A 19651-nucleotide genomic window follows, 5' to 3' on the forward strand; every position below is an offset into this window, starting at 1 on the left:
GGGAAAAGTCATAATTAAAAGTGAATATGTGTTCCCTATATAAAAAGCGTTACTGAAAGAGTAATACAAAGAGACTGATTAAAGATGCATGTAAAGCACAAATGTATTATTTTTTATAAAATTACATTTTGTACAGCCATGGATGTGCTGATAGCCACTGATACTGTATATAAAGGTCCAGCTGTAATGGTGAAAAAATGCAGAAAAGGATTAGACAAATATTACTGTTATACACTACTGTTCAAAAGTTTGGGATCATTTAGATTATTTTATGTCTAAAAATTATTTTTTATGTTCACCAAAGCCATGTTTATTTTATGAAAATTACAGCCAAAACCTGTTATATTATGAAATATTATTACAATTGAATTTTCAGCTGCCATTAGTCCAGTCTTCAGTGTCATATGATCCTTCAGAAATAATTTTAACATGCTGATCTGGTACTCAAGAAACCTTTTATTATTATTATTATCACAGTTGAAAATGGTTGTTCTGCTTAATTAAGTGTGGAAACCATAATACAGTGTATATTTTCAGGATTATGAAAAGAAAGTTTAAAGAACAACATTTATTTGAAATTGAAATCTTTTGTAACATTGTGAATGTCTCTTCAATTTAATCTTGCTGAATAAAAGTATCAAATCTTCAAAAAAAAAAAAAAAAAAAAAAAAAAAAAAGCAATTATAATTATGATCCCAAAGCTTTGAACGGTATAATTTTATTTTTGTAAATAAACTATATGTGATGCTTACTCTTCAAACTGTGTGAAAATGCTGAGCAAAAAATATCGCAAGTTGATCCAATGAATTATGTGATCTGGAGGCCTGTTATGAGATGGAGTAATAACAGAAGGAGGCGTGTAGTGAGTTTTTCTTCAGCCAGATCCTTGGAGAGTTTTTATTGTAGCATTGGCCTGGCACTTCAGAATATGAATTATGAGAGCGTCTGTCTGCTGGTTTCAGATAGCACAGCATAACACTCACACCACTGAAACTGTCACTACACTGCACAGCTCTCAGAGAGAGACTTGCACACGCTCTGTATAATCTAGTGCTAAATATTTGTGCGCTTTTACGTGCTGCTTATGAGAAAAAATCCACACTGTCATTAAGAGAATCAAGTTTCAAGGTGTTTATAGGATAATTTATAGATGTGTTTCTGAGCTGGAAAAGTATAATGAAGAGAACAATACTTTATATATACAAGTGCAATGCAGTTCTTTTACACACTGACCTCTTACTGCATACACAAAGATAGACATCAAAATAGTACAGTAGATAACAATTTATATAACAATTTATATAAATTGAAAAATTGTAAAGACAGTTATAATACATTATAAAACATTTCACCTTTAGAAAGTATAATGCATTAAAACACATGACAAACAACCAATTTCAGATGTAACAAGGAATCTGCAAATATTATAATGTATTTTAACTTTTGTTACAATTATTTATGAAAGGACATAATGCATTATAACGTACATTATTAATAACTTCATAATGCATTGACCAGGACTCCCTGGTAGAAGAGATATTGTATCTCAATGAGACCTTCCTGATTAAATAAATAATAAAATTATACATAAAGGTTAATGTAAAGTGTTATAATTCTTATAAATGTGTATATATATATATATATATATATATATATATATATATATATATATATATATATATACATTTATAAGAATTATATGTGTGTATATATGATGAACAAATATATGGATCAAACTATTAGGAGTAGGTCCTGCATTATGCTATGGTGTTCTGGCATTGACAATCAAAAACTCAAAAAGTTCATTGGAGAATTTTAATGTGAATGTCTAAGTGTGTGTATAATGCATCTGTCTCCATGAATGTGTTCGATTGCACTTGTCCGTGTCTGAGTGAATCAGTTACAGTGTTTTAGAGTGTAGGAGAATGTAAGTTATGCGTGCGATACGATCCACAGCCTTGTAAAATCAAAGCCCTGCTACTGTTGGCAGATTGGCTCAAGCTCGTTGTCCAGCCTGGTGAGGCATTTGTGGGAAAGACGGCTGGGAATGAGGGCCATCTGCCCTTCACACCCAACAGAGAACAAACAGTAGCTAGTATATAATTCCTACGTAATTTGGCAAAGATCTTAAACCATGATAATGTTGAACATGGTAAATTGTCTCACTTTGTAGAAGTTTATGTACATATATATTTATATTTATCATGCCAAATATGTGCCAAAATAAACTTTTTTTCCGTACCTGCCAATGGCATGTGATTTTACAAAAGCCTAATAATATTTCTTACTGGCCATAAGACTGCATTTTGCATCTATTTTTAAATTATTTATTATTTAAAAATAATTTATTTATGACTATAAGCTCAGGCACATGAGTATTTATGAAATGAGGTCCCAATCTCTCGGTAAAACCATCAAAAATTTTTTTTTTTTTTTTCTTTTTATTTGGGTGACCTAATGTGAGGGATATTCGACATAAAAGAGATCAGGAATTACTTCTATTGGTAAATTTATGCTGAAAAGGTAAAAGTTGTTTGGCCCTGATATGCTTTCTCTTCCATCATTGAGGATCAGTATCTAGTTCTTGCAATTTGATTTAAAACATGCATTTCATGCATGCAATTCCTTTTTTGGCCTTTTTCTTTACTGGCTAGTGTTTTTGTGTGTGTGTGTGTGTGTGTGTGTGTGTGTGTGTGTGTGTGTGTGTGTGTGTGTGTGTGTGTAATTTTGGACTTTTAAGATAAGGTATTAGATCAGAAAATCACCACCTTGAAATTATAAGGTTCTATCTGCATTCTGAGCGGTTTTGAGATATTGAGCGTCAACGTTCTTGCATTCCATTCGGCTTTGTAGATAGAACCTTTTTGTTTTCTAAATAAAAAGTCCCAAAATGTACACAACTTAAAAAAATCACAATGTAAATAATGTGTCACAGAATAAGAATATGTGAATAACTCAATTTTGACAAAAATCTCAGATAGAACCTTATAATTCCAAGGTGACGAAGTGTTGTCAATGAAAACAAGAAGGCTTATTGTTAAAGGGTTGTGAAATATGTCTCAGAAATGAAAAATGGATTTGAACAGAAGTAGATATCAATTTATTTCCTTTCCTATTCATATTTCTGTTCTACAGCAAAGAATGAACACTTGTGACTGTGTTCCTCTGTTTCTGCATGTGAAGTGAATGTGTTATCTTATTCTTCCTCTTTGTCCTTCTCAGACGTCAGATACTGTCGGCCTGAATGATGACACAGAAAGGCTGATGCAGGTTTCAAAGACGGTCAAACAGAAGCTGCCCGCAGGATCTCAGCCTCTGATCCAGTGGGCAGAGGAAAATGGATTTAAACCTGTCACTTCCTACACCAACACCCCTGTCGCCAACCACTTCAAACTGCGCCTCAGAGAACAAGGCAAGACCAGTAACCAAAGACATGAATAATATCAACTTAAAATAGTTACAATACACTTAATTAGTTTAAAATATAAATAAGCTTAATTAATTGAATACACTGCAAAAAAAAAAAAAAACTATTTCAATACACACACAGATAAATTTACTTAAGAAGTGAATTAGTTTAACATAAGATTTGATTAATTTTTTTTTTTATTATTGCTATTTAAGTTTATTAAAACAACAGTAGCAAAAAATGCAACCCAAAAATTACAATGGAAACAATGGAAGTTAATGGGAACCAAAACTGTTTGGTTGCCACCATTCTTCTAAATATCTTCTTTTATGTTCCACAGAAGAAAGAAAGTCATATGTGTTTGTAACAACATGAGTGTGAGCAAATGACAGAATTTTCATTTTTGGGTGAACTGTCCCTTTAAAAGCTATAAAAACCAATTTGATAATAAAGAAATGTAAAACCTAAATTTAAAAAAAAAAAACAATTCTTAATAATATATTAATAATATTTTATACAGGAAATAATATACATATATATATACAATATTGTGTACTAGAAAACAAGACAAAAATACTTATTTTACTGAAGAAAATGATTTTTTTTTTTCCAGCATTGATAAAAATAACTATACATTGACAGTTGTTGTCAGTTGGTTCTGTGTTTGCTTTGTGTGTGATTTTCTGGCATCTACGTTACCAAGAAGTTGAGTCAAATTGATGTTTTAATCTCTTCTTTCTTGATCACTTCCAGACCTAGGAATCATGGATGAGGGAATATTCCCACCAGAGCTGTCCATTCTCCGCAATACCAACCCACTTCCAAAGCCCAGCGCCCGGGATTCCCCTGCACCGAATGGGTTCCCGTTCCCCTTTCTGCCATCCATGGAGCAGGGCCTGTCATTTCCACCTCTGATGCCATCTCTCGAGGAACGAGTCTCTCAGGCTGGGGGTCCAGAGGAGCACCAGGGATCTCCTAATGTAGGATTCAGTGTGCAATGTGAGAAGAACAAAATGGTGGTCAGCATTGACAAGGAAACTCTTCAGGTAGGAAACACAAGTGTCAAGTGCACAGCCTTTTGTACACGCAAATATTGGATGAGTGTTGCAGAGTAACTAACTAAAAGTAGTGGGGATACTAACTTAACTACATTTTTAAGTAGATCTTATGTTTGTTATGTTTTTTAAGACTGCATATATTTGATCAAAAATACAGTAAATATATTGTGAAATATTATTATAATTTAAAACAATTTAAAACAAACATATCTATTTTAATATGTTTTGTAATGTAATTTATACATGTGATTTTCAGCAGCTATTACTCCAGTCTTCAGTGTCACATGATCCTTCAGAAATCATTCTAATATGCTGATTTGGTGCTCAAGTAACATTTCTTATTATTATCAATGTTAAAACAGTTGTACTGCTTAATATTTTTGTGGAAACCATGGTAACAATCTAAACAATCTTTGCTGTCACTTTTGATCAGTTTGAAGCATCCTTGCTGGTATTAATTTCTTTAAAGAGGCACCTTGTTTTTCCCTCAAGCTGAAGCAGTGTGAATATTCCCAGAATGTGTGGGCCATATGCACTGACGTCAGAAACCAGAAGTGGTGTAATAGACCACTTCAGAGAGAGAGAAAACTTTCATTTTACAATCAAAATGCTTTTGAACAGAGTTAGACCAGCTTGCAAGTCTTGTTTGTCACTGTCAGAAGTTGAAACACAATGGATTTCAGATTTAGACAGCAATATCTTGAGGACCGATAATAGATATTGTTTGATATGTTGTCAAAGGTCAAGATTTTTCCTGTGAAGTCATGTTTTCCTAATGTCCTCGCAGGCTAATGGGTTTGGAAAACCCAATATCACTCTTCAGGACTCCCAATGCAAAGCAACCTCCAATACCACCCACTATATACTGGAGACGCCCCTGTCTGGCTGCCAAACCACCAAAATCCCCTCCCACCCCAGCCCAGTGGTCCTCTATATCAATTCAGTGAGTACTAAAGCCATTATACAATCAATAATATCCAATGTGAAATCTAGTCTTTGTATGCTTTGTTTTGTCCAATGCGTGCCGGTGTTCAGGGTCAGTTGGAGTGTCTCCTCCAACACGCTGTATCTGTTTTCTGTGTTTCCTGGTCCTGCTTGTGTGTTTTCACCCAGCAGGGATGATTCACTTCCACACTGATTTTCTGCGATAATTTCTAGCGGAAATTCCTAACAACACTTTTAGCCTTGAACCCATTAAAAAAACTGGGCAACCTCCCAAATATGTATCCTTTACTCTGCACTCTGAGCCTCAAGGGCAATTAAAACGATGTGACCCGTATGGTCAGAGCACAGTACTGGCTCACAAAGCGAGATCCACAGAGCATCAAAGGAGGATGTTGTTGCAGTGACAATCCTATGACAAATTGGCAAGTCTTGTGTGAATCAATTTCACCTCCGTTAGACAATGTTCACAGGCCTCTTTCACCTTTGAACCCATAATCTGTCCTGAGCTCACATAAGAAGGCGATTCTCATATTATAATGTGAATGGATTGCCGTGTTTTTTCCGATGAGAAGAACTGAGAGGGTTTTTTTTGTTCATCTGCCTTGGGAGTTACATTGCTGAAATTGTGCATTCCCATGTATTAAATCCAGCTTTCTCATCTGTTTTGGCAGACCTTTGGCAAGTATAGATTTTGATTATCTCTGACTGTATCTATGCTAAGCACCAGAGTGAAGCAATGTCAATGTTAGGAAATTGTTGGGTTTAACTTACTGAACTACGAACTACGTGTGTCTGCGATTTACAGATTGTTATTAGCCAATCGGAACAGAAGGATGGAAGTGGCTGGCCCGTTGATGATGAAGATCTAGATTCAGGAGATGTCGTAATACCTGGAGATCCAGAGGTGACAGAAAGAATTTTTCCAGAAAGCAGACATCGTGCGAATATCATGGTATGATATTTACGTGTCAAACTATATTATTTATAAATGATACTACAGGAATAGAACCAATATATTTACAATATATACAAACAATGTATTGTATACTCATACAAACAATATTTTTGTATGAGGACAAGAACAAAATTTTTCACTAAAAATTCACTCAAATCAGATGTGGCAAATATTATTGATGTCTGATTAGAAATCCTAAAATACAGTGAATTATTCTATGTAGTCATAACCATCAATACATCAGTTACTGTCTTTTATATATCAAATATATCCCAGTGCTACATATCATAATATCATATTCTCTTAAATTATATATTGAATTGTTTGAATGATATATATATATATATATATTTTTTTTTTTTTTTTTTTTTTTTTTTTAATGGCATCACCATAGGAAGATATGATAATATTATGATAATATATTTCATTTTAATTAGGACTGTATTCGCTGTATGTGATCAAATACATCAGGATAGCAATAACATATTCTGTCTCTCTCACCTTTACATTTCCCTTCAGTTGAGTTGAAGAGTCACTTACATAGAAGATGCATATTAATATTTTCACATTCTCTGTTTCTCTTTCCTTAGTTCAACTGCACATACCATAAGAACCAGAAAACCCCACTTGACAGTGAGAGTGGATCTGATGATTTCCTTGTAGACTCTCTAGACAATGTTACCTTCAACATGGAGCTGTATAACAATGCTTTCCTCTACCCCATCACTCAGTCGTTCCTCACCATCACTGAGAACAGGCCCATCTATGTGGAGGTAAGCATATACATATACTACAACATGGTTGAATTCTTGATTCTGATCGATTAAATTCAGTTCCAAGATGCTCCAATACATTCCTAGTTTGTTGACCAATCATACACATACTCTCTACACACAAATGCAACTTGAAAACCTACATGTACACTACCATTCAACAGTTTGGCACTGGTAAGATTTTAATGTTTAAGATTAAGTTTTAATGTTTTTGAAAGAAGTCTCTTATGCTCACCAAGACTGCATTTATTTGATCAAAAATAAAAGTTAACAACCATTTCCTTTAATCAACAGTTATATTGTAAAATATTATTATAATTTTAAATAACTGTTTTCTATTTTATTATATTTTTAAAATGTAATTTGTGTCTGTGAAGGCAAAACTGAATTTTCACCAGCCATTACTCCAGTCTTTAGTGTCACATGATCTTTCAGAAATAATTCTAATATGCTGATTTGGTGAGACTTTTTTCAGGATTCTTTGATTATTAGAAAGTTCACCAAAAGAACACCATTTTCTTGAAAAATAATTTATTTGTAACAATGTAAAAGTCTTTACTGTCACTTGATCAGATCAGTTTAATGCATCCTTACTGAATAATAGTATTAATTTTAAAATATATATATATAAACTTTTGAACAGTAGTGTACATGTGAAAACCACGGGGCATTACATTGTGCAATACATACATTCTGTATGTGCGTTATGATGGATTCCTATGAAAGATTCCTTTGGGGTTCAATAAAACCATTTCCAGTGCTGTAACCACATTAGAAATCTAATTTAATAATTGAATGAGAAACCATATACACAAATATAGTCACTGCCAAAAGCTCTTAAAATACAAGATCTGCTTTACCCTTTAACCATAATGTGTGGTTTTCATTGTGTATGGTTTCATGTTTCTAATACCATAAGCGCCTGGTGTCTGTCTGTCTGATCAGACATTGTCCTGAGTATGTGAGCGTTTACGGCTGCAAAAGTATACACGTGTGTATAGATGTCTCTCTGTCAATCGCTGTAAAAGAAGTCAGCTGTCTGTTGTGTGTGTACATTTTGTCTGGTCCGGGAGCATGTCATTTTGTCGTTAATCAGTGGGGTTTCAAGGGGCAAGGCTGACAATATTTGATCTCAGAGTGGAATGCTCAGGTCCCTGTTTTATGTTTTTCTTCCAGGGTTAGAGTCTTTGATTAAATGAGTTCCACTGAAGGTCCGCCTCATATGCCATATGAAAACATCAGATCAGAAGTTTGTTCTTGATTCATGGCCACATCAGTGGAGGATCTTCTGTGTCAAATCAAAAAGAGCTTTCTGTGTCCACACTCTTTTTGGGCCTTGCAAAAAAGTTTTTAATTGCTCTCTTTTTTCTTTTAGATTTTTTAAATTTGGTTATACAAGTCTGCCAGTGAGTTGAGAATACACTCATATTAAAGGGTTAGTTCACCAAAAATTGAAAATTCTGTCATTAATTACTCACCATCATGTCATTCCACAACCGTAAGACCTTTGTTCATCTTCGGAACACAAATTAAGATGTTTTTGATAAAATCCGATGGCTCAGGCCTGCATTGCCAGCAAGATCATTTCCTTTTTCAATGCCCAGAAAGGTACTAAAAACATATTTAAAACAGTTCATGTGAGTACAGTGGTTCAACCTTAAATTATTCTCGTTGCTTTATAATATTTTCGTGCGGCAAAAAAAAAAAAAAAAAAATAATGACTTTATTCAACAATATCTAGTGATGGGCAAATTCAAAAAACTGCTTTATGAAGTTTTGAAGCTTTACGAATTTTTTGTTTCGAATCAGTGGTTCAGAGCACCAAAATCACATGATTTCTGTAAACGAGGCTTCATTACATCACAAGTGTTTCAAAATTTCAATAGTTCACGTGAGTTTGCCAGTTTGATACACGCTCCGAACCACTGATTCGAAACAAAAGATTCGTAAAGCTCCGAAGCTTCATGAAGCAGTGTTTTGAAATCGCCCATCACTAGATATTGTTGAATAAAGTCGCTTTTTTTTTTTTTTTTTTGGCACACAAAAAGTATTCTCATCGCTTTATAATATTAAGGTTGAAGCACTGTAGTCACACGAACTGTTTTAAATATGCCTTTAGTAGTTTTCTGGGCATTGAGAAAAGAAATGATCTTGCTGGCAATGGAGGCCTCACTGAGCCATCGGATTTTATCAAAAATATCTTAATTTGTGTTCCGAAGATGAACGAAGGTCTTACAGGTGTGAAACCACATGGGGGTGAGTAATTAATGATATAATTTTCATATTTGGGTGAACTAACCCTTAAATATAGCCGGTCACACATGGAACAAAAAGTGCCATGCTGCATGCTGGCTTGAATTCAAGGTGGCAGAACAATAACAGTTAATCTAATCACTCTACAGTTATTTATTAAGAATGAACAAAGTGGCATGGATGAGTTTAAAGTTTAGTGTATGATAAAACAGAAAGGGCAATGTATGTCATATCATATGTAGCATAAACTTTAGTTAAGCTGTCAAACCACAAAAAGACAAAAAAATGTCTGTACACAATATATTAGCGTAGGGTGAATTAAGTATGTACATTTCCAATGACTTGGGACAAATATATAATTTAATAGAAAACTGTGTGAGTAGGATTATATACAGTATTGCTTCTCAAGTAAATCTATCCTTGTTTCTGAGATTTTTTTTTTTTTTTTTTTTTTTTGTTTAATCTGGAAATTTAGACAAAATACTCTTTGACAATAGATTTTTTAGCATTACAAGGTCAAAAGGTTCACCCAATAATAAAAATCCTGGCAACACTTACTCATGTTGTTTGAAACATAGATTCCAGCTTTTCCAACATTTTAGACAGTGATCACTGACTTTAAATCCAAGTCTGCACCCATACAATAGCTTATCTCAATTATGCATTTGCATATGTAAATGCTTTGCACTAGGTTTGACATCAGTGATGCTATTAGTTTTCCTTTATCTTGTAACCAAAGGTGTTGCTCAATTCGAATATGAATTTCAATATATACAGAAGTGATATGAGATGCAGAGAGTCAGATTTTCAGTGGAATATGACTTCAATTTTGGTCTGTTTTCAGACAAAGCTACTTTATGCCTTCAGAAATCTAGCAAGTCATTTTTGTGGTTCCTGTCACTAAAAGTCACTATTATTTATGCATCTTTCACATTATTGTTTGAGGATCATAGTCTGCCTACCTGAAATGATTTGGCCACTCTCCTGAGTTTGACACCCCCTTGGCACAGTTATATTGAGGAAATGGGATGTGATGTTTTTTGTGGCAGCTCTCGTCTGTTATGCGTGCTTTTACAGCATCAGATGGCCAAACTATTACAACTGAATGATCCTCAAAGATTTATTCAAGGCACAGAAATCTGACGTAAGAATTTGTGATTCTTGGAATGGTGAACACTCTGACAATGTTTCTTTAGACAGTGTGCCGTGTTAAAACAAATGGATAGCCTCTGTGCCTTATTTGCTGATTTGAACCGATGCCTGAGAGTTTGTGGAAAAAAAAAAATCACTCAGACCGGTCAAAAAAGATAGACTGAGCATGTCTGGCAGAGGACTAGACATAATATATAGCATCTAAGCATCGCTCTGCTGATCCATCTCATACTATATGAATCACATTTGATCATATTTATGAAAAATTGTCAATATGTTGTATTACTCAAGATAAAGAAAGCAGTTTTTATTTCTCTCTTTGTCTTGCTGTCTCTCTCTTTTATTGTTTGCAGCAGATGCATATTTTGTCTCACAGAAAAAGTACTTTTCCTTTATTAACAGAGACATGTGACCTTTCTGTGCAGATTTCAGCCACAAAAGCCGATCCTAACCTTGGGTTCATGATCCAGACCTGCTTCATATCTCCAGACTCCGATCCTTTCATGCCATCGGACTACGTTGTCATAGAGAACATATGTCCCAAGGATGACTCTGTTCTCTATTACCCTCAGCGAAGCGATTTCCCCATCCCTCACGCCCAGATGGACAAAAAACGCTTCAGTTTCACCTACAGGTCAAAGTTCAATGTATCATTGCTCTTCCTGCACTGTGAGATGTCTCTCTGCTCCAGAAGAAATGACAAGGAGATGAACCTGCCAGAGGTAGAAACCATCATCTAATATATCAGCTCTGTTCCAAGATCTATTGAGCTGCCTTTGTAGGCAGTATTTTAAGGCGTCACACTGTACAGAAGGTGCGTTCATTATGCAAATGCTCAGGTTAAGGTTTTTTTTTTGTTTTTGTTTTTTTGTGCAGAAAAATTGTGGAAAAATGCATACTGCAAAATACATTTGATTGAATTTGCAGTAATTCTTACGTTCAAGATAGCAAAATCCCAGAGGAACTGCTATGTAGAACCTTCCAAATGAGTTCCTCATGAAGTTCCATTTCGGTTATGATGTTGCCTTAGAAGGAAGCTTCCTTTTTTTGGCAGTAGGCAGTGCGGCAGCTAACTAGATTTTGGAACACAGCCTTCATCTCCATTATCTTTGCTTTCATCATACACACATTTCTCATTTCTTTGTTAATATCTTTGTATTATTTATAAAGATCTCTATAGATGACTCTGTGATAACACAGTTCCAATTCTTAAAACTATTTAACTCCAGTACTAATCAATTTAAGCTGATTTCAATCAATTAGAATTAACTGCATTATCATTTACAAAATCAAAATTAGCTGCATTGTGTATGTTTGTTTGATTTTAGGTTGCACAATGTTATCAGATTTGTCATTAAGTCAGAGCACAGGAATGCAGATAACTTTAGACACTAGCACATATTTTCAGAGTGGTTGCTTTATTATATGGATAACATGAACACGCTCTTTAATTCATTTATATAATCTGTTTGACTTTGCTGTCCATCCTAAGAGTTGCTTTTCAATTCATTGCCTTGGCACGGGTCGCTGTACGCCAGCTGCTAGCATCAATCCACTCTCTGTGAGTACGGGATGCGTAAATCTCAGGTTACTTCAGTTACCATCCACTGAAGAAAAACAAATCTCCAACTTTCACTGTCCTTTTTCAAATTTCCTTCTTCCCTCGCTTCTAGTCATAATCATTTTAATCTCCTGCATTTTCAGCCACTCTAATCATCATATTGCACTTTAAGGTTGTTTATGTCTCACCTAACATGGTCTTGAAAGTGACTCATTGTTTGGTCGTATATGTTTACAGTTCAGTCATAATCTGGATGAGGATAAGAGATGTGACACGTCAAACCGTATAAACTGTGTATGAAATTATATGTGCTTTCGCTTCGAAGAGCCTGTGTTCGGTTTGGCTCAGGCACAATGTCTGCTACAAATGGGATGGCTTTAATGGCTTGAAATATACACTAATCCATGCTTATGAAGAACAAAGCGAAAATTTTAAACATCACAGGGCTCAACAATATGGATGGTCAGATGTGGTCACTGTGAGAGTATTTCGGGCCAGTTGAATGTACCATTTCAAAAAACCTTTTAAGGCAGTTTAAGACCTTTAAGGCCTTTAACCTTTAAGCCAAACTGGGGTATGTGAGGTGACAGAGGTGGTACCCAAACAAATGCTGCGTTTTGCCAATCAGTTTGGTTCCCAAACTGGGTTACGTGTACCCCTGGGGTTATGTGAGGTTACAGAGGGGGTATCCAAACAAAATGCTGAGTTTTGCCGTTCATTTAATTCTACCACCTTAAAATAACATTAAACTGCATGTATCTGTAAAAAGCAAAATGCCACCACTAGTGTAAAAACAGGTAAAATGGCAGTGTTGTAAAAGGTCAAATACATGATATCCAATAAAATTACCTTATCTTTTGTGCTCAAAACTGACTGCATCCACACAAACAGCGTGCAAATGATGGTTAGTGTGCAGAGTATGCTGCCTTAGCAAATCGTGCTACATTACTGCTGTTCTCAACCATACCTTTGTAAAAGTGGGGTTTTAGCACTTACTAGAATGAAGAATAAATATGGACACCAATTGTGCATAGAGATCGATTTAAGACCCAAACTCTCTTACAGAAACACACCCTGTGTGAGCTCTTGTTTTTAATTTTGATAATATATTATATGCACAAGATTGCATTTTTTCCCAAATATCCATATGATTGCAAATGCGTCATTGATTTTATACAACAGTTCAACAAACAAAAAGATAATATTAAGTGACGTACATTCAAAACACAACATTATATATATTGTTTGCTCTATTTTACAATGAAATAGTTCCAACAAATGCCACTGCAGAACTGTTGTATCTCCAAGCAACACACAGTGGTGTTTTTTAGTGTACGAATCTGCAGCTTTGAATAAATTAGTAGAGTCAATGATTCAATGACCCATTCATAAATAGAGCCATTTGTTTCGTTATTGAATGAATGAATGACTCAATGACTCACTCAGTAAGACATGACTTGCAGATACTTTTTTGGCGGTTTTAGTTTAATATTTAAAAGTATCACTTCGTTGTTACCATCATTTCATATTTCTCTATTGAACTTTTTTATTTAAAACATTATCTCATAACATTATTTATGCCATTGTTTTTCAAATATGCCACCTCTGAGCACCTCTGATTTATTGCTTTATTTATTATATTAATAATTATATTAATTGAATTTTAAGAATTTGACATTAAACATCACACATGCATTTAATAGGGTTAGAAAAACTTTGCCTTTATAAAGGTAAAAAATTCACCTGAAAATCAATTTAAGGGGGCAAATATTGTCCCTTAATAGAAAAGGTGTGACTGCAGTCTAAGTGGAAGTGAGGGGGTACGCAGAAGGATGTTAAACGCCTCAGGGGATATGCCATTCTAAAAAGTTTGGGAACCACTACTTTAAGGTACCCTTTGAAAGGGAAAATAAATGAATATTTATATATAATGTATAATGAATAACATCCCTTTTATACATTCAGAATGCCTGTGTTTTCTCTCTTTGCCGAACTGCAACAGTTTAAAAAATCTGGCCTCTCCTCATAATAAAGGAAGTGCAATTGTAAGCCTGTTTATTACAATAAGCTCTTTTATCTTATGAGTGATGTTCATGCTTTTCTTTGAGGATTGTGGTGCCCATATGCCAAAGATTACAGCTGGATCTTATTCTAACATTTCTGCTTCTTTCTTTATAGTGTATGTTACCGGATGAAGCCTGCACTTCCCTCAGTGTGGACAACATCCTACTCATGATGAGGAATACCAAGACCTTCACCAAGCCAATGGTGGTCATCTCCGACAACACACCTGTCACTGTTAAGGTCCCTGAGGACATATTTCCAAAACAAGGTAAGGATCACAAGTCATATTTTAAAGGTGCATTTTTTTGAAAATTTCTTTTTGTTTTATTTTGCAAACCTCAGTCAGTTTGTTTGGATGAATTTAATATATGAGCCTTTAAGGCTTAGATATTCTGAAGTACATCTTGCTGTGAGTGGTGTATGTGGAGCATCATGGGAAAATGTATGTCTGAGTTTGTATATGTGTGTCAGTCAGATCACAGGTCACATAGTTCCTGTCTTGTCTCACTTTGTGGCGTATTACACACATCTGGAGTCTTTTAGTATGTGGCTGTGTTGAGTACAGTATGTGTGCATTTGCATGTGTGTTTATTGTGCATTCAATGTGGTTTGGTTTTAAAGTGTCTGTGGTTCATTAGAGATGTGGGACAAGGAACTCATAGATGCACCAGAAGAGAGGAAAAAGACCAGCTTTCCAATTCTGGATAGCATTTGTTTTCACTTAAACATTCTTTAAGGCCTCCTCTTTTTGTACAGAGAGAGAGGGAGATTCAGAGAGCAGGAAAAAGGAGAGGAGGATGAGGAAAAAACTTGATCGTGATAAAGAAAGGGGCCTTTATGCACTATATACCTGATATACCCGAGTTCATTTGCCATAGATGGACATACAAGAGGACAGCAGGGTGGTGTCTAAACTTTTTACAAAGAAACTTAATTTGACCTTGACTGATTTGTTCTGTTCCCTGCATCCTTTTGGCACTATTGCACCTATTGCGGTTGGAGTGAATCAACTTTACTGACTCGCAGCTCTAATGAAAATCATTCCAGTTTAATAACACAATGTTGCCGTGCTGCTTGTAGCAAATGGAGCATGCATCTATTAGTCACACTTGATTAGGTAAATGATTGCCACTCCTAAAGGATGCAAGCTGGGATTTTATTGGCCCAAGTCAAGTTTTATGTAGGTTTAGTTGTGTTTGAGTGGAAACAAAATCAATGATCTGTTCCACAGCAAGCAGATAACACATACCTGGGAAATCTGGAGTGAATCCAGATTGTATGTGAATTCAGTGTGAATCCAGTGTGGGCTTACTCTTGATGAACAAGCTTGTGTGTGTTGCCAATATCAGGCTTTATTCTATCTGGTGTGAATTATGTAAACTCAGATATGCCATAAAAGTAATGGAAACAGGCTTTGCGTCTTATTTTGAACACAAAGACGACTCTTGTACAGACATGGCAGAAAAGCAGCTTTCAAAAAGGCTCAAAGCGCCGCTCTGGACAGGATCCCAAAATATTTGGCTTAATCTACAAATCAAAGAGGGCAGAGTATGGGAGTGCCATGCTTTGAGAAAAACATGGCAGAACAAAACATTGCCATCCGAAAAAAGATTTATGATCAGAAAATATCAGTAATTCCCTACCCTTTTGGTCTAAAGCAGAAGTACAACGTCAAATTGAATATTTGTAAATGTTGAATGTTGAACTTGTTGAATGTTTCTCAACATATCAAACATGTACAGTATGATATCCTCCAACTGGACAGATTCATAATCTGAAGCTAAAAAATCATATTCTCAGCCCATCATAAACCATGCGATTTTCAGTGAAATCTGTCAACTCAGTCTGCCCAAAAATCTGCAGACTGGTTCTGACTTTCTACTGTGTGGTTCTGACTTTCTAAGCAACTAGTGTTGACTCCTCCAGACTGCAAATCAGGGCCAAAAAATTGTTTAAAAATGATGTAGTGTATACCAAATCCTTATAAATAAAATAATGGTCAACAAAGAAATGTAGGTATTTACCTAAACCAATCAGGTGCAAGATAAATCACAACACTACAAAATTAGATTTATGATATAAACTCATTTAGAGTTTTGTGTACTTAACCTCTTATATGAGGCGCATCCCTTGAAGCATTGTGAATAAAGTAATAAAATCAGAAACAATGATACAAATTAAATCTACTGAGTTAGACATTGTCTAAAATGCAATGTCTGTAATATTCAAATGTATAAGTGGACAGAGAGTGTAGAGGAACTGGCTACTCATGGTAGGTCTGTCTTCAAAGATTTATGTTTTTGTTTAAATTATTTCTTTATGATTGAAATGAATGGGATTTTTACTTTTTGCTGTGCTCTATACTGCTGAATCAGGCAAACACATCATCTTGTTAAAGTTTGTCCCATGCTTGTCCAAAAAATACACACAAGAGTTTTGTTCTTGTGTTCATACTTCCTTTGAGAAACCCAGTTAGCCCTAAAAAGGGTGAAGTAAAGAACAGCACAAATATTTTCTGACACCCAGGAGGAGATCTTGGGCGGCGGTGAATACATAGAATGTTGTCCAAGTCATTAGGGCTAGTTCATTTACTTCCCTCCGAGATACTTTACAGGGTTTGTGGGTGGAGTAGCTCAGACAAACCTATGGCAACGGCAGAGCAAACCACATCCCTTGCTTCGAGCTGACATAGCTTCTCCAAGGAATCCTCTAAACATACAAGCTTTTGTTCTCTGTTCTGTTTCGCTTCCTCTTGTAAGCCATAAATACAGTACATTTTGAGATTTTATTTTATTATTCATTTTCTATAGTTCACCCTAAAATGAAAATTCTGCCATTATTTACATACATGACTTTCTGTAAAAGATGATATTTTGATCATCAATGGAGTCCAAACAACATTGGACCTCATTAAATTCATTGCATGGACCAAAAAAAAGACATTTATCAAAGATATACTACCATTAAAAAGTTAATAATGCTTTATTTAAAGAAATTAATACTTCATATTCAGATTAATAATTAATTGATTTTGCTTGAAGGTGACAATAAAGACATTAGAAAGGTATTTCAAAGTTCTTTTTAAACTTTCTATTCATCAAAGAATCCTGAAATAAATGAATATATTATATATTTTATAAATAAATGCAGCTTTGGTGAGCATAAGAGACCTATCTTACCAACTTTTGAACTGTAGTGTTTTATTTTGTGTTTACTGTCTCTCTTCCCTTTGCTCAGGCCTCAAAACATGTACACAGACAGGAGTGTTGATGATAAGCTTTATATTTTTGAGCTGCCCTGCACAGATATGAGATAGGGGGTGGTTCTGGTGGTGATTCGGGGTAAAGGGTAAAGCCTGAGCTGTTACATAGCACTCGCTCTTGTTTTAACAGAGCGCTCCAGTGATAGTCTGTCATCAGTCTGTCAGAGGGGATGAAAATCTGAAGGTACTCTCTCTGAGAATAGCCTCTATTGTGCTTGGGATTTTGGCGCTTGACCAGAGGGGCTATGAAGCTGGCGGCCACACAGGGTCTATTGTGCTGTGTGATCAGTGATCATTAGAGCTAATTAGAGCTCTGAAAGTCATTCGGTCTGTGGCACGAGTCCAAGGAGACTCTTGGATGCTTGGCTTGCTCTCGGATGCTCTCGGATGGCTTGCTCTGCAGATCCCATACCAAGCATGTGCTCTTGCTTTATACGTGGTCACCAAGCACCACACAGCATGTAAACATCATAAACCGCATCAACACTATCCTGAGTTAAAATACAGACATTAAAAGTTAAATGTTTTCTGTAAAAAATTAAATAAATAAAAGAACCATATGGCTCACCATGCTATAAAAATATACAGCTAAATTTATGGTTAAAACAAAAAACAGCAGCTATGGTTGCCAAAAATGCACTGTAATAAATACAGTGGCAATGTTTTCAGGTATTACAAGATATTTATGCTTGTTTACTTTAAGTTATAATAGTGTTTCATCAAGTGATATAATGTTAAAGGGATAGTTCACCCAAAAATGAAACTTCTGTAATCATTTACTCACCCTCAAGTTGTTCCAAACCTGTATACATTTCTTTGTTCTGCTGAACACAGAAGATATTTTGAAGAATGTCAGTAACAAAGCAATTGTGGGGAACCATTGACTTCCATAGTATTTTTTTCCCATGCTGTGGGCGTCAATGGGGCCCCACAACTGTCTGGTTACAAACATTCTTTAAAATATCTCCTTCTGTGTTCAGCAGAACAAAGATTTTCATACAGGTTTGGAACAACTTGAGGGTGAGTAAATGATAGAATTTTAATTTTTGGGTGAACTATCCTTTTGATATACCAAGCTACTTGAACTACCAAAGTCAGCTTTTACCTCAGCTTTTAAAAAGGAACTGATAACCACCACATGGCCACAAGATGAATTTCTCAGGGTACGAATATAGCATGGTTTCCTGAGAAGGGGAACGAGACACTGCGTCTTGGATCGACGCTATGGGGAACGCCATCACTAGTGTCCGAAGCACGTGTATACACACGACAGTCCATGATGTCACCTGCAATAGACGTCATCAACTTTTTTGCCTGAAGGAGACATGCAGGCAAGCCCGAGGCATGGCAACGAGATGTAATGTCTCGACTGCGTCTCCTGAAGACACAAAGAGTTGATGACATCTGTTGCAGGCACCCTCTTATACGTGCGGGTGCTTCACTAGTGGACTGTTGTCAGCCATTGAAATTTTTGTCTGTTTACACATGCTTCAGACACCGGTCATACTGATGCCATTCCACATTGCGTCGAGTGTTGAGTTCCACTTCGAAAGGGAATCAAAGTTCATCGTAAGTGGGCTGTTTATAAAACATGGCCAATATATATGCAGTGGGTCATACTTTACACACAAAGACATTAACAGCACTGTTAGGTCATCTTGCAAATACTGAATTTGTAGTTTGTGTTAATTAACATATAAAACCCCAAGAGGTTTAATTATTCATGTTTTTTTTACTCGGGTAGTTTTGGAGCTAAATCAAGTCAAGTCACAATTATTTATATATCACTTTATACAATACAGATTGTTTCAAAGCAGCTTTACAGTGATTATTTGATTCAATGATGCAAACACAATTCAGTTCTGCTGTAAAGCAGCTCTTAAAAGACAATAGTAAACAGTCATTATTTAGATGAAATCAGTTCAGTTGAATGAATAAATGGATAAAGTACTGGCTATCCCACATTCGTTTTTAACATAACTCAGGTACTTGGGGGAAAAAAAGAACAGTTTACATGTATATTTGATTAAATGTTGACATTTGAAAAAAAAATAATAATAAAAAATGTACAATGTTGTCCATGTTTCTGCAGCATATGGCTAAATGCATGTAAAAGTGGAGTGAAAACATTTCTTTGAAAAATAAATATCGGTAATTGGATTGGTTTCATCACATTCCTTACATTTTCCTGATCGATGCACTCCTAATTGCGATGTATC

General features: G+C 35.4%; 1 protein-coding gene across 1 annotated transcript in view; it reads left to right on the forward strand.

Annotated features, from left to right (window-relative positions):
* Positions 1 to 19651, forward strand: part of tgfbr3 (transforming growth factor, beta receptor III) — a 122283-nt gene that overhangs the window by 93551 nt on the left and 9081 nt on the right. The window contains exons 8-14 of the mRNA XM_051896724.1: positions 3223 to 3412; positions 4163 to 4455; positions 5255 to 5410; positions 6218 to 6364; positions 6958 to 7140; positions 10971 to 11267; positions 14285 to 14438. Coding sequence (XP_051752684.1) covers positions 3223 to 3412; positions 4163 to 4455; positions 5255 to 5410; positions 6218 to 6364; positions 6958 to 7140; positions 10971 to 11267; positions 14285 to 14438 — 1420 coding nt within the window. The remainder of the gene's footprint in view (positions 1 to 3222; positions 3413 to 4162; positions 4456 to 5254; positions 5411 to 6217; positions 6365 to 6957; positions 7141 to 10970; positions 11268 to 14284; positions 14439 to 19651) is intronic.

This window comes from Ctenopharyngodon idella, chromosome 6 (assembly GCF_019924925.1).
Source record: "Ctenopharyngodon idella isolate HZGC_01 chromosome 6, HZGC01, whole genome shotgun sequence".
Taxonomy (NCBI): Eukaryota; Metazoa; Chordata; class Actinopteri; order Cypriniformes; family Xenocyprididae; genus Ctenopharyngodon; species Ctenopharyngodon idella.